Source organism: Octodon degus, unplaced genomic scaffold, assembly GCF_000260255.1.
Source record: "Octodon degus isolate 3935 unplaced genomic scaffold, OctDeg1.0 scaffold00123, whole genome shotgun sequence".
Classification (NCBI taxonomy): Eukaryota; Metazoa; Chordata; class Mammalia; order Rodentia; family Octodontidae; genus Octodon; species Octodon degus.
This window is the reverse complement of record NW_004524699.1, coordinates 3,995,214-4,009,227: the sequence shown is the minus strand read 5'-3', so window position 1 is coordinate 4,009,227 and position 14,014 is coordinate 3,995,214. Positions and strand designations below refer to the sequence as shown.

The 14,014-nt window shown below is 53.7% G+C and overlaps 1 protein-coding gene across 2 annotated transcripts in view; it reads left to right on the top strand.

Annotated features, from left to right (window-relative positions):
* The window catches only part of Cfap77 (cilia and flagella associated protein 77), a 134,452-nt gene that overhangs the window by 93,645 nt on the left and 26,793 nt on the right, over window positions 1-14,014 (top strand). For both annotated transcript variants that reach the window (XM_004640435.2, XM_023700544.1), the window contains exon 4: window positions 12,711-12,816. In XM_004640435.2, the coding sequence (XP_004640492.1) occupies window positions 12,711-12,816 (106 nt within the window). The remainder of the gene's footprint in view (window positions 1-12,710; window positions 12,817-14,014) is intronic.

Here is a 14,014-nt window from a genome sequence, read left to right as displayed (position 1 = left end):
AAAAATTTAAAAATAATAATAATAATAATAATAATAATAATAATACATTAGACACAAACCCAAAATACTAGCCAGGCGTGGTGGTGCATGCCTGTGATCCCAGCAGGGAGGCTGAGGCAGGAGTTTGAGGCCAGCCTGGATTACACAGTGAGTTCAAGGCCAGCCTGAGCTACATAGCGAGGCCCTGTCTCAAAATAAAAAACAACAACAAAAAATCATAATACTGGAGATGCAACGTAGCTCAATGTTGAGTGCCCTGGGTCCAAACCCCAGGCCTCATGAACCACAGGGAACAGTGAGGATCTGTTCCCTGCCCTCTCCTCCTGAGCAGGCTGACAGGGGCATCCACAGAAAAGGGGAAACCGAGGCACACAGGGGTCTCACCTCACCAGAGCTGCGCCAGGTGGTGAAAATACAGTCTCTGAAGCCCCTCCTGTTGCACTTGCAGTCCTTTTCTCTGCCTCCCTGCAGGGCTGACCAGCTGGCTCGCCCCCTTGGCCCAGGTGCCAGGCACAGTGTGTGTGCCAAGGGTGGGTGGTACCTTCCAGCTATGTCCCCTGCAGTCCTGCGGCTACCCACATGGGAGCTGCTAATTGAATTCACGCTTCTAAAAAATGTTAACAAATTGCAAACGACCTCTTAGAAAAATTTAGAAGCTCTGACTGTGTGCTAACCAGCCCCGGCTCTCCCTCCTCTGGCTCTCCCTCCTCGGCTTCTATGCTGGATCCACAAACAACTGCGGAGGAAGCAGGAGCCCAGAGGTGTTGTCTAATTACCTCTCGGTGCCTGCTGGGGCAGGAGCAGGTCCCCCACCCCAGATGCCGGCCTGCCAGGGCCAACAACAGCGGAAACAGGGCCCAGCCTGCTTGCTTCCTTACAGGGACGGAAGTGTGCTGGACAGCAGGTAGAGAGCCCCCATGGGAGCTGCAGCCTGCGAAGTGGGCCAGGGGCCATCTTCTCTGGAGCCAGGGGTAGGGGGCGTGGGGGTGTGGGTCTTTGATAAAGTGGAATTTCCTCCCCACCCCCGGCCCCATGAGTCCAAAGGTCCTACGGGGATCTACCTCTTATTTTTTCCTGCAGTCCTGGGGACCAAACCCAGTGCATTCATGCTGAGTTCCATTCTCAGCCATGCTGTTTGTTTGCTTTGAGAGACAGGGTCTGGCTAAATTGTGAAATTGCCCAGGCTGGGCTTGAACGTGGGAGCCTCTTGCCCCAGACTCCTGGAGCACTGGGATTTATAGGCCTGTGCCACCATGCCTGGGGTTTTGGTTTTTGTTTTGAGACAGGATCTAGGCTTGTAGCTCAGGTTGGCCTCAGAGTCAAGATCCCCCGCCTCAGCCACCCAGAGGAGGGAGCCAGGGAAGGCAGAAGCGGGGTCTTCCCCTCTTTTCCTTGCTGTTTCTGAGTACTCCAGGCTTCAAGGGTTATGAAGAACAGAGCTTCATCCAGCCCACAGTTCTGGAGGCTGGGACATCCAGGAGCCTGGAGCCAGCCCCTGGTGAGGGCCCAGCCAGCCACGCCACCCAGTGCCACCCTCATGACTTCCTTAGGTCCTGATGCTCTTCCATAGGTCCCACCTGCAGATGCCACTAACATGCCCATTTGGAGGACAAAATTCCCGTAGTCGCGGTCCCACATGAACCTGGGGACATATTCACACATGGCGAGAGGACAGAATATTGGCCCTGAGCCCCAGAACTCCAGGCGGCACAGAGCCTCGCCGTGTCACAGGAGGTGGAGGCAGCGACACTCCCTCCTCCTAGGGGTGGAGGAAGGCCGTGAGTCCACCTGTAAATGGTTCCTCAGGCTCTGGGGAGAACAGAGGCAGCAATGATCTCTCTGTCACTAAGAGGGCAGAACCCGTGTTAGAAGTGGCAGAGGAGGGGCTGGGGAGATGGCTCAGTAGAATAAGTGCTTGCCTGGCAAGTGCAAGGGCCTGAGTTCAATCCCCTGTTCCGCAAAAAAAAAAAAAAAAACCTTAAAAAAAAAAAAGTAGCAGAGGAGAGGACTGTACCCAAACCAGGCATACCAGGCTCTGAGGAAGACAGTGCCAGCTAGTTTATTTTTAATAGGAGGCAGGGTCTTGCTTTGCCACACAGGCTAGGGGTGCTGGTGGCTTACGAAGAATAGAGGTGTGTTTGGCTCACAGCCCACATGCGCCCTGGCCTCAGCCTCCAGGACGCCAGGGACCACAGGTGTGCGCCACGGGGTGGGCGCTGCCAGCTGTCACTCCGTGGGGATGTGTGCCCGTGTTACTGCATCGCCTAATCCATCGTGGAGGAGAAAGGCAGACACTTGGGTTTGTATGTGAATCCTTCTCACTTTTGAAGAAGTTTTTTAAATGCCATGAGCCAATCTCAGCAGGTCTGCGGACCCGGAAAGGCCTCGGCTCTGCTGTTTTAGTGCAGTTGCTGCCTGGTACCGGTTCTGAGTGAGTTATGGAGTCGGGTTGAAGTCCAGTTTCCTCATCAATGGAAGGAGGGTGACATAACAGTTCCTGTGCAGGACAAAGTGGCATCCATGCATGGGAGGCTACAGAAGGTCGCAGGACAGAGGCTGCTGGTGATGGAGTGGGGAGAACACGTGAAACCCCGTGTGTAATCACACGCACGCACGCACGCACGCACGCACGCTCAGGCTCACACAGGGACACGATCTGTGGTATCCATACGGGACTGTTCCAGAGCCTCTCAGATTCCAGCATCGGCAGACACTACGTCTCTGGTGTGAAATGCGGGAGCCAGTTTATTTCACTTCATGAAGCCCCCGAGCACTTTCAGATCCCTGATCACATCTCTTCTACAGCGTAGACACCAGGGACATAGCTGTCCTACTGCGGCTTTTCGGGAATACGGCAAGGAACACTCTGTGTGTGCTCAAAACAGATACTATTAAAAATTCTTTTTTCAATCCATGGTCTGTTTAGTCCACAAATGGAGAGAGGAAACCATGATCTGTTCACCCAAGGGTGATTGCAGCCAGACCAGAGGTTGTATTCACCCAAGTCCCCTGCTCCTGAGCCAGTGACACCGTTTTACGGCGGATCACCACTGGTGGGTGCTGGGTGGGGTGATCTCTGTTCTTTCAGGTGGTTGGCCATGAATCTGCAATGATCTTGTCAGAGTTTTTAACGAAGGAAAAAGATTTGGCAGGAGCCACAGTACCTGATGGGCACGATTATTCAAAATGCTTGTTAGCGGGCTGGGGAGATAGCTCGGCGGTCTAGGCGCCTGCCTGGCAAGCTCAAGGACCTGGATTTGCTCCCTGGTACTGCATGCTGTGCCGTGCCAGCCACTGAAACTGGGCATGGAGATGTACGCCTGTAATTCCAGCTCTGGGGAGGCTGAGATAGGAGGATCACTATGAGTCCGGGCTGCGTAGTGAGACCCTGTGCCAAATAAATAAAAGAATTAAAAAAAAAAAAAAATCACACCAAAATTCTTGTTAGAAAAACGGGACAGAAAAAAAAGAAAAAACAGGACAGGCTGGAGTGCAGTGTTTGGTGAACTGTCCCCACAGTCACTTGATGCCCTCCCTGACCCCGGAAGCCTGTCTGGGGACCCCAGATCCTGCAGGAAAGAGATGCACCCCGGTGCCAGCCTCAGCCCTGAGCCAGTAGTGTGATGCTGTTGCAGAATGCAAAGGTGGGCGTCAGAAACTACACACACCACCTGGTGCTGGGCAGTGCTCCCCGGGGGGGTGGGGGCATGTAGCCTCTGAGGGGACCGCTGTGGAGTGTCTGTCACAAGCTGAGTTTTGCCAGGGAGATAGCTCAGTAGAATAAGCACCAGCCTGGCAAACTAAAGGTCCTCAGTTCAATCCCCAGTACCACAAACAAAAGCAAAGATCAGAACCTCAGTGAGAGGCCCAGACCCCAGCCATCTCCCGTTCCAGGCCAGCGTGTGTCCTGGGGACACTCAGTCGCCCCAGAGGCCTGTCCACTCCCTTGTCCTCTTGAGTCCGTGTGGGGACTCCGGCGCCCGCCCGCACTTCTCTGGCCTCTGGGGAGGAGCGCCCCGTTAGCGTATTAGAGCTGGGTTTTAATTTTATTTTAACAAAATAGCTGTCTCCACTGGAAGAGGCATCAAGAGCCCAAGTAGGACCCGTCTTGAGCGGAATCGCGTCGGAACAGACCTCCGTGCTGTCATTGATTTTCCAGGAAGAAAAAAATCGCCTCTGGCTACTAAACCGAATTAGTAGTCACTGATGACCAATTATTTTAGCCCGCTGTGAACGGAGAGCCGTACTGAAATCCAGTTTGTCAGACCCGAGTCTCCCTTCTGAAACACCTCTCAACACATGTGTACCTCCCGTCCCTCCGAAGGCGCCTCCCCTTCCTCTCTCCCGCCAAGTTCTCGCGCCGCGAAGTTTTAATGAGCGCCCTCTAATCCACAGAGCCTCCCGGCAGAGCGGCCGCAAATCAGAGCTGTCAGCCCTCCTCCTCCTCCTCCTCCGCAGCGCCGCGTCAGCCTAAGGTTTGCAAATGCTAATTTCCATCCGGATCAGCCCCACACCCGGCCGGGGTACCCCGGGCGAAACCCCGAGGGACCAGACCGACCCCGACTGACGCCGGCCCATGGCCGATGGGCCCGCCTTTCTCCCAGGTCCGCCCCAGGGAGCGGTTCCGGCTCATTTTCTTTGCCTATCCTCGCTCCCTTAGACTTCATTTTTGACATGGTTTTGTTGGGATCGGGAACTTTTCCAGGGATTCCTTCTAGGTTTTCTGCAGGATCTGTGGGGGCTCTGAGGGGTGGCCTTGTTATGACGCCAGGGACACCGGTTAGGGATTGAACACAGCACAGACAGCCCCAGCAGCCGGCCTTGGGGGAGCCTGAGGCCCCGATCCGGCCTGGCAGGTCAGGACAAGGGATCCTTCTTTTTTGCCTGCTTTTTTGAGAGAGGATCTCACTACATAATTCAGGTTGAACTCACTAGGTAGCCCAGGCTGGCCTCGAACTTGCACTGATCCTCCTGCCTCAGCCTCCTGAGTGCTGGGATGGCAGCCATGGCCATCAAGCCCAGCTAATGGACCCTTCAGGGAAGCCGATTTATGGGACACCCAATCTAACTCCACTCTGCTGTGAGCACGGAGAACCCAGCGTCTAACCCAGACGAAAAAGAGAAAAAAGAAAAAAAAAGCATCATTAAAACCCACTTTGGAGTCAGAGGAGCCCGGATCCAGGTCCTGACTCTGCAGCCCGGCTACTCCACATTCCTAAACAAGCTGTGGGAAAATTGCTGGACTTTCCTGTGCCTCATTTTCCCCAGCTCAGGGGGAGGGAGTCTTGGGAGGGGTTGTCTGGCTTCTTTTTCAGAGTCACGAGGAGTCCTCTCATCCCAGCCTAGTCCACTGTGCCCCTTGGCAGTGGTTCTAACGTGTGGCTGCTGCCGTCTCTCACTCAGGAGCAATCCATGGCTCCCCAGTACCTGCAGGAGCATCTTCCTTTGTCAGAAAGAGCCCCTGTGCTGGATATTTCCTACTTGACCTAGTCTTTTTTTAGTGTTTTTTGAAAATAACTTTACTGAGACAATTTACAGGCAGATTTGACAGGTATGTATGCATTTGCATCCAATGAGGATGTACCGTAGGACCCCTGTGTCTCACTCTTCCCTTGCCCTGGCCAGCGAGCGCCCTGTTTTCCAGGGGCTGCCCCTGTTGCCGTTGGCCAGAGAGGATCTGTGGTCTTGACTTCTTCGTGGGGCCTTCCGTGGGGAGAGGAAGCAGGGCTCCAGGTGCCTGGGCCCTGGGCCACCCCCCTCATGTCTAGATTCCCTAGGCCAGGCCCGTTTCTTCCAGAGACGCTCCCTGGGCGCAGCAGCGAGGGAGCGGGCTGTGCCCAGGACAAGGGCTCAGACGTGCACACAGCGTAGACGCCGCCCACACAGGACACTCACGGTGGCAGCAGCAGGCGGCGCAAGCTCAGTCAGCTGCCGCGGGCTGTCAGTCTCCTTGAACCCAGCTCGCGGGGGCACTGGTCGCTCAGAGAAAAAGAGGGGGCTAGGCTCAAAGGACCCAGGACATGGAGGAGGAAGCAGAAAGGGGCTTGGAGAAGTGTGTCCCAATTCCAAGGAAAACGGGAAATACAGATGGGTGTTGAGATTTCGCGAATTAAAAACAGACTTCTGCTCCGTGTGGGGGACGGAGGATGGGTCTGGCGGTGGAGGACGGTGCCTGGGGAGTCCGCGTTCCTCCCCAGGGAGGAGCCAGGCCCTGCCACTTGGTGTCTGCCCTGCTGGTAGCCAGGGCGTGGGCCGCACTGCCCTTGCAAACAAGGTAGATTCCACTTCCCTGGCAGAAGCCTCGGGGTGGGAGCCCACCCTGGGCGAGACTGTGCCAGCGACCCCAGCAAGCCATTTGACCTTTCTGGGTCTCCTTTCCTGCCCTCTTTTAGCGAGGATAAATAATTAAGCTCTTCCTTGGGAAGCTCCTCCAGCTCCTCAGAAGAGGGGAGCAGAAAGGAGGCTGTAATTGTTACCACAGGGGCCTCAGCCCCTGGCAAAATCCTTCGTTTTGGGGATGGGAAAGAAAGACCTTTTCTTAGAACAAAGAACTACCTTTACCTTAAAAGGAAGGAAAGAAAGAAAGAAAGCTGGGAGTGGTGGTGCAAGTTTGTAATCCCAGCACTGGGAGGCTGAGGCAGGAGGGTCCCATGAGTTCCAGGCCAGTCTGGGATACATAGATAGATCATGTTTCAAACACACAGAGAGAGAGAGAGAGAGAGAGAGAGAGAGAGAGAGAGAGAGAGCTCATTGTAAAGTGACAGCAACAGACAATTGTGGAAAGAAAATGAGGAGCCAGTTCCTGAAGATGCATCTGGAGGGGCCAAGGGTCTCGCGGAAATGCCCAAAAGTCCCCATGGCTTCCTGTGCCCCCACCTGCCTTTTCCCACCCACTGATGCCTGTGTCCAGGTGCTTGTCCCTGTAGGCTTCTTTCCGCCCGACTTAGTATGTAAATGCTTGCCATTGTCCTAGAGAGCTGTCTGGGTCCTTCCGGGTACAGCTGCTTCCTTCTTTTTGGCAGCTGTGTAGTATTTCATTTTGAGTGTATGCCCAGGTACACAGGGCCAGCTCGGTTCAGGGGGACCAGGATACCATGTCCTGGGCCACGTGGCCTGTCCAAACCTGCTTAGAGGGTCAGCTTCTTTCACCCACCTCTGAATGAAACCTCAGACATCCTAAATTTTTCTGGTCCCATCTAACTCCAAATGATAATCTGGGCGCACTATTAAGATACCTGGGCTGGCCTCACCCTTGGCACTTCCTGTTCCATGGCTGCTCAGCGGGGAAGGACAGGAAGTGAGCTCTGTCCCGCAGGTGTGGCTTAGCTGGGTTTGGTCATATTTGGTGACTATTCTGTCCTTTGCATTCGGAGCAAGACTGACTGAGGCTGCACACGTCTCCTCTTGGGCTGCGATCACCAAAAGATTAGGGAAGCTCCGGCTCGAGAGGTTCTGGAAGGTTCTGGACGGTGCGTTCTGTAACCAGTTGGGGCTGTGTGTGAAGGGCCTGGGCTCCATTCCCAGGGCTCCATAAAACTTCTGTAGATGGCGCCTCAGTCAACTTTCATCTTTTATGTTTTCTTAGAAAAATTACCCATTTTGTTCTGTTTTTCACATTCATTGATACAAAGTTGCACATAATATTCTCTTCTAACTTAAAAAAAAAATGTTACCTGCACCCAGAGACCACTCCAGGTATTTTGGGCCTGGTGCTTGTCCACGTTTAGGGATAATCTGTAAGAAAAAAATAATGCAAAACAATGAATGCAAATCAAAGCCTCAAAATGAATAATTAGAATAAGAAAAGATGGGAATGAATTACAAATTTAAGTAAGTCCCAAACCACAAAAATCTAGAAGAGTAACATACTTTTAAGAAATTGCAGGGCCGGCAAGATAGCGCAGCAGACTAAAGCACCTGCTTAGGCAAACTTGGGCAAGCGCAGGGACTGGTTCCATCCCCAGCATCACATGCTGTGTCAGCCCTGTCCCCAGGGCACACTAAGCCAGCCAGAGTCCAGGCATGGTGGTGCATGGCTGTAATCCCAGCTGTGGGGAGGCTGAGGCAGGAGGACTACTGTGAGGTCGAGGCCAGCCTGGTTACATAGTAAGACCCTGTCAACCCTGTCCAAAAAAAAAAAAAAAAAAAAAAAAGTGCAGGACTGGTGAGATAGCTCAGTGGACTAAAGTGCCTGCTTAGGCAAGTTTAGGCAAATGCAGAAATCGTGATTTGATCCCCAGAGTCTGGGCATGGTGGTGCCCACCTGTAATCCCAGTGCTGAGGAGGCTGAAAACAGGAGGATCACTATGAATCTGAGCTGCGTAGTGAGACCACGTAACAACCAAATATATGTATACATATGTACTGCACAGGGGTGTGATGGATGGTGCACACCAGTGACTCCAGCATTCAGGAGGTTGAGGCAGGAGGATTGCCATGGGTTCAAGGCCAGCTGGGCTACACAGCAAGACCCTGTCAATAAATATGTAAGTAAATAAACACTTCATCTGCCACGTAGTCGATTCTTTCCTATAGAATCTGCAGCTCCATATTTTTTGTATAATAAATGTGTAACATTTTCTCTATGAAAGAGCAAGCTGTTTTGTGCGTCTTGGTGAAACTGTAGGGCGAAGGCGTGTGTGCTCTGTGGGGGAAAAAATGATCAAACTGCAGGTCAGAAGCACGCAGGCAGTGTGAGAATCGGACCGCTAAACGAGAGGTTTAGGTGAGTGGGACGTGCGGGCTGGGCGTTGTCCCTTCCTTTCCGGGAAAACCTGCTTAGACTCAGAGAGCTCTGGGTGCAAACTGCTTTTCCCTGCTTTGCTCTCTTCCGTGGAGATTCTAAATGAAAGCCTGCAGAGAGCTCTGGCTCCGAGGCCTTTCTCCCCCCAGAGGCCAGCTGGTGGCGACGCGTAGCGCGGCAGCTCCTCTGGGACTCGGGACTGAGCTCAGTCTCCGCTTGGCGGCCCTGTCATCCTGCCTCTGCCCATGGCCACTCACTGTGGGGGATTTTAGCCTTTCCTGTAGCATGCTTTGTTAAAATATTTTCTTCCATTAAAAAAAAGTAAAACTTACTTTGAAATAATTGTGAATCTGGAGCAGGTTGTAAAAGCGGAGCAGAGTCCTATGCTGTCTTTAATCCAGTTTCCCCAGTGATAAAGTTTTCCCTAACTATAGGACAACATGAAAAGCAAAATCTGACATGAGCATAATACACAGATTTCACCAGTTTTACACACATATGTGCATATGTGCTATGTGTTTAGTTCTGTACAATTTTATTACCTGTAGGTTTGTGTGACTCATTCAAAATGCAAAAGATCCCTCTCACCTCCCCTGTTCCTCACACCCTGGGAAACTGTAAAAATGAAATATACACAGAGTCCCAGCAGAATGTAACTTTTTAAAAAAATTTATTTATTTATTTATGTGTGTGTGTGTGTGGCCAGCTCAGCCCACCAGGGGGCGGGGCTGGCTGGCATGTGGTGCTGGGGATCGAACCGCGGTCCTTGTGCTTTGCTAAGCTTGTTCTAAGTAGGTGCTTTAGACCACTGAGCCATCTCACCAGCCCCCATATGGTTTTTTAAAATCCATTTTTATTAGCATGTATTTGCCATACATAATAATCAGATTCACCATTCAGGCTTTGCGATATTTGCAACCGTTTCTCCAGTCTATAGCTTGTCTTTTTGTCTTCCTAACAGGATCACTCCCAGAGCCAAAGTCTTTAATTTTTGAAGAAGTCTAACTTATCAGCTTTTCACATATGGCTCATACTGTTATCACGTCTCAGAAACTCTCCACCTGTGCCAGGCCCCAAGACCTTGCTCTGCATTTGTCCACCAAGGTTTTGGGCTTCAGCTTTCTACGACCCGGCGAGCCAACTCCTGTGGGACGGGGAGGCCTGGATGGAGGGATTTGTGGGTTTGTAGCGTTGTCCAAAGCGCCCACTGCTCTGGCAGTACTTGTTAAAAGATTTCCTGTATGGAGTTTTGGATTCCATCAACTTTCTTTCTTTTTTTTTTTTTTTAATTTTATTTGTGTGTGTGTGTGTGTGTGTGTGTGTGTGTGTGTGTGTGGCCAGCTCAGCCCACCAGGGGGCGGGGCTGGCTGGCATGTGGTGCTGGGGGATCGAACCGCGGTCCCTGTGCTTTGCTAAGCTTGTTTTAAGTAGGTGCTTTAGATCACTGAGCCATCTCACCAGCCCCTCAACTTACTTTCTTTAACTGATTCTAAAACAGGTAGCATAATCTGTAATACCCTGAATGTGGACAGTTGCTCTAATTTTTGCCAAATCCTCTCTCCTGGTCTCTTTCTCCTTTCCAGCTCTCCTCCCTCCACCTCTTGCCTGCTTTCTCCCGCCTCTCTCTTTCTCTCTCTCACAAGTGCCTATCAGGAGCCGCATGGCCACCATAGAAGTCCCATGGTTGGTACAGGACTGAGTGGGCACATCTTCTGGGCAGAGGCTGTTTTGGGGCAAGCTGGCCGGGGACGATACCCTGCCCTGTGTGGGGTGACTGCACAACAGACCTGGAGGCAAAGGAGAAGCCACTCATGTGTCAGCAAAGAGAGAGGTGCCTGGGCAGGGGCAGGAGGAGGACGGGGGCAGCTGGACCAGCCCACGGGCCACTGTGATGCGTCCAGGAGGCACAGGGGGCCTCTCAGCCAGGCCAGACAGACCGATTTATGTCTCGGGCTGTCCACCTCGCGCCAGCCCGGCCACCTGTTTATCTGAGCTAATGAGCCAGGCAGAATGAGTGGCCATTGCCTCCGACGACCTGGACTGCGGCCGCAGTAACTCACCGGCTGTCAGGGGCTCACACCGCGGTCCCCGCCAGCCTCTTCCCGGGGAGTCGGAGACACTGGCCAGGGCAGGGCAGAGTTGGTCAGCGAGGCAGTGGCAGCTGGAGATGGATATGGCGGGGCAGCCGGGAGGAGAGCTCGGAGCCGCGAGCATCCTCTGGGGTGGATATTTCCAGATTACGCTCGTCGTGTCATTAGGAAGCACAGCTATAAATTAGGCCGCTCGGGCGCGTGGGGTGTGTAATAATTAAGTAATAAAAGTCACCACAGGGGTGAAGTAGGCTGCAGACAAAGAGCCAGCGTAGTGGAGATGCCGCGCTCTGCTGTGTGATGAGACTGCCGGGAGGCCCTGGGGTCGGGAAACAGCAAAGGCCAGCTCTCCGCCCGCTCTGGGCCTGCGCGCTCGCACCCCAGCGGGCCTGCAGGGGGAGGAGAGGGCCTGCTCCGAGCCAGCAGGGAAGGGCAGGGACTGGGGCAGTCGGAGCCCAAGAGGGTGCAAGCCAGTGTCATCAGAATCCGCGCATCTCCAGGACAAGCAGGAGCACTGTTGCTTTTTCTGTGTAGACTGTCTCAGCTGTTTAAGCGGGATTTCAAAGACTGCTGAGCAGGACAAAGAAGGCGCAGGGTTTCTCTCCCAGGGCCTCTACCTCCTTGCTGCTTTGTCTGGGCAGAAGGGCCGAAGGCCACATGTGGGGTCCTGGGCCTCGCCTGAGCACCTGGCACTGGGGAAGCGTGGGGAAAGCTGGCGACCCCCAGACAGTCTTGAGACAACAGTCAAAGTGACTGTGGCGGCTGCGTATGGAGGGGAGTGGAGTCCCTAAGGTGTACCTTGGATCTGGGCAGATGCTGTGGGAGGAGCCACGGATACCACACGCCCCAAGCACTTTGTGTGGCACTGTCTGAGGGTCCTGAAGTCCAGTCCAGGGACCTTCCACAGCAGATCAGCACAAGCCAGGGTGCTAAAGCAACAGCAAGAGATGCCCTCCAGGTTCTGGAGCCCAGAGGCTAAGGTCAAGGCATCCAGCGCTAAATGGGAAGCCTCCGGCCTCTTATGGCTGTGATAGCCCCAGTTCTCTCAGCACAAAAGCGTGTGGTCACTCTCAGGTGTCATCTGTGGACTGTGCTGGTCTGCAAGAGGAACGCCTGGGTCACTGCAGAGTTCTAGCTGTGCACGTGGCCAGCCACTGTCACCTGTGTGTTCAGTCTCCCAGTCTGTGTGGAGGTCAGGCCCTGCCAGAAGCACTTAGTTTTCTGCTACTGAGTTCTGTCGCTGGGCAGCTCTGGCTCCGGGTGCTGCCAGCCCTGCCCCAGGCCCCTGTCCCTGCTCTGGGACCCCGTCCCCCAGACTCATCTCTGAGACCAAGATGAAAACTGTGTGCACCTCACAGCACTGCTGGGGGGAGGACTGCAAAGAAAACTAGCGGTGGACAGCAGGTCAGGGAGGTAAAGGAAGATGCTACTATTGCAAAAGCAGAGGAGTGCACTGCAGACTGGGCCTCCATTCTGAATGGTGCAAGTGGGGCGGAGCTTGGACGAGCCAAGCGTGGAGAGGCTAGCTCACAGGGTGGTCAGGACTCTTGCCAACGGGCAGCCAAGGCCTTCGGGGACAGGGCAGGGAAGGAACTTGATCAGCTCTCCGGGGAAAGCGAGTGTGAAGGCCAGGGAGCCACGCAGCAGGAGCCATGCCAACATAGCTTGAAGGGAGATGCCAAGGAGAGACCCAGGGTGAGGCCTGGTGGCCAAGGCGGTGTGCTCAGGAATGGAGTCCCCTTGCTGGTGACAGTGATGCCCGTGCCGGGTGGGCAGGTGGGGAGAGGGGAGGGTTGGGGGCAATGCCTGGCTGGGGGAGAGCCTGTCCTGTTCCTGCCTCAAGCTGTGTCTGGGCCCTCCCCGCCCGTCCCCTCCAGGCCTTCAACCCCATTTTTTGACCTGCTGCAGCACCGGTACCAGCAGCTGTGGGTGCAGGAACAGAGGGCGGCTCAGAAGGCCATTAAACTGGAGAAGAAGCAAAAGGTAACATGGTGCCGCTCCTCAGTGGCCGCTGGCTGTCCGGGGAGGAGGGAGAGCCTGAGCAAGGCTGTCTGTGAGGAAAAGGATCATGAGGTGGAGCAGAGGGAGCCCCCTTCCGGGAGCCCTGTACCTCTGGGAACTTCATCCTGCCACCAGTCCAGGGACAGGCCCATACCCACCACAGCCGACGCCTCAGTTTTCTTCTTGTGTCCCTTACGAGGAACCTGCCAGGAATGCCCACGTCCCCAGCGGGCCTGGAAGGCAGGCGTGGCTAGCCCCTGCCAGCACAGAGCTGCTGGGGCGTGCGTTCTGACCACACCCACACACTGCAAACTGCTGCTGCTTGAGCCCTCAGCCCTGGCAGGAAGCTGAAAGGAGAAATGCCGCTTGGTCTGACCACTCCCGCCTAAGCGTCTTGCTGGAAGAGTTAGAGGCGCCACAGTACAGTGAGCAGGCACACCCACTTACAGCAGCACGAGTCAACATAACTAGCTTTTGGAAGCGGCCCATATGCCTCGGACAGGTGAATGCGTAGGAAAACATGGCATTTGCACACAGTAAAGTATTACTCTGCCACAAAGAAGGATAATTTTGTCATCTCTAGGAATGGATACATCTTGAGATTTTTTTTTTTTTTTTTTTTTTCAGAACCGGGGATTGAACTCAGGCCCTTGCGCTTGCCAGGGAAGCGCATATTCCACTGAGCCATCTCCCCGGCCCCTACATCTTGAGATCATAATGTGAAGTGAAATAAGTCAGACATGTGAGCTTAAATATCACATGGCTTCTGTTATATGAGAAACCGAAAAAAATAAAGCAAAATACAAGGCTAGGAAACAGGAGATGGATCCTCTTCTGATGGGAAAGGGGTCAAGAGATGGAGGGAGAGAGAGTGGATGGAAAAGAATTAGGGTGTGTTCTGTACACACCCCAACTCCCACAAGGAGTGCGATCACAGTGTGTGGCAAGTGCGCACTAATAAGGAAAAGAAACAGAAAGCCTGTTGGCATGGTGGCCCACACCTGTAATCCCAGCACTCAGGAGGCTGAGACAGGAGGATTGTTGCAAGTTGGAGGCCAGTCTGGGTTACAAAGTGAGCTCAAGACCAGCCTGAACTGCATACTGAGACCCTGTCTCAGGAAGACAAGAAGCAAAAGAAGCAGAAGCAGAAGCAGGAGGAGGAGGAGGGGGAGGAGGAGGA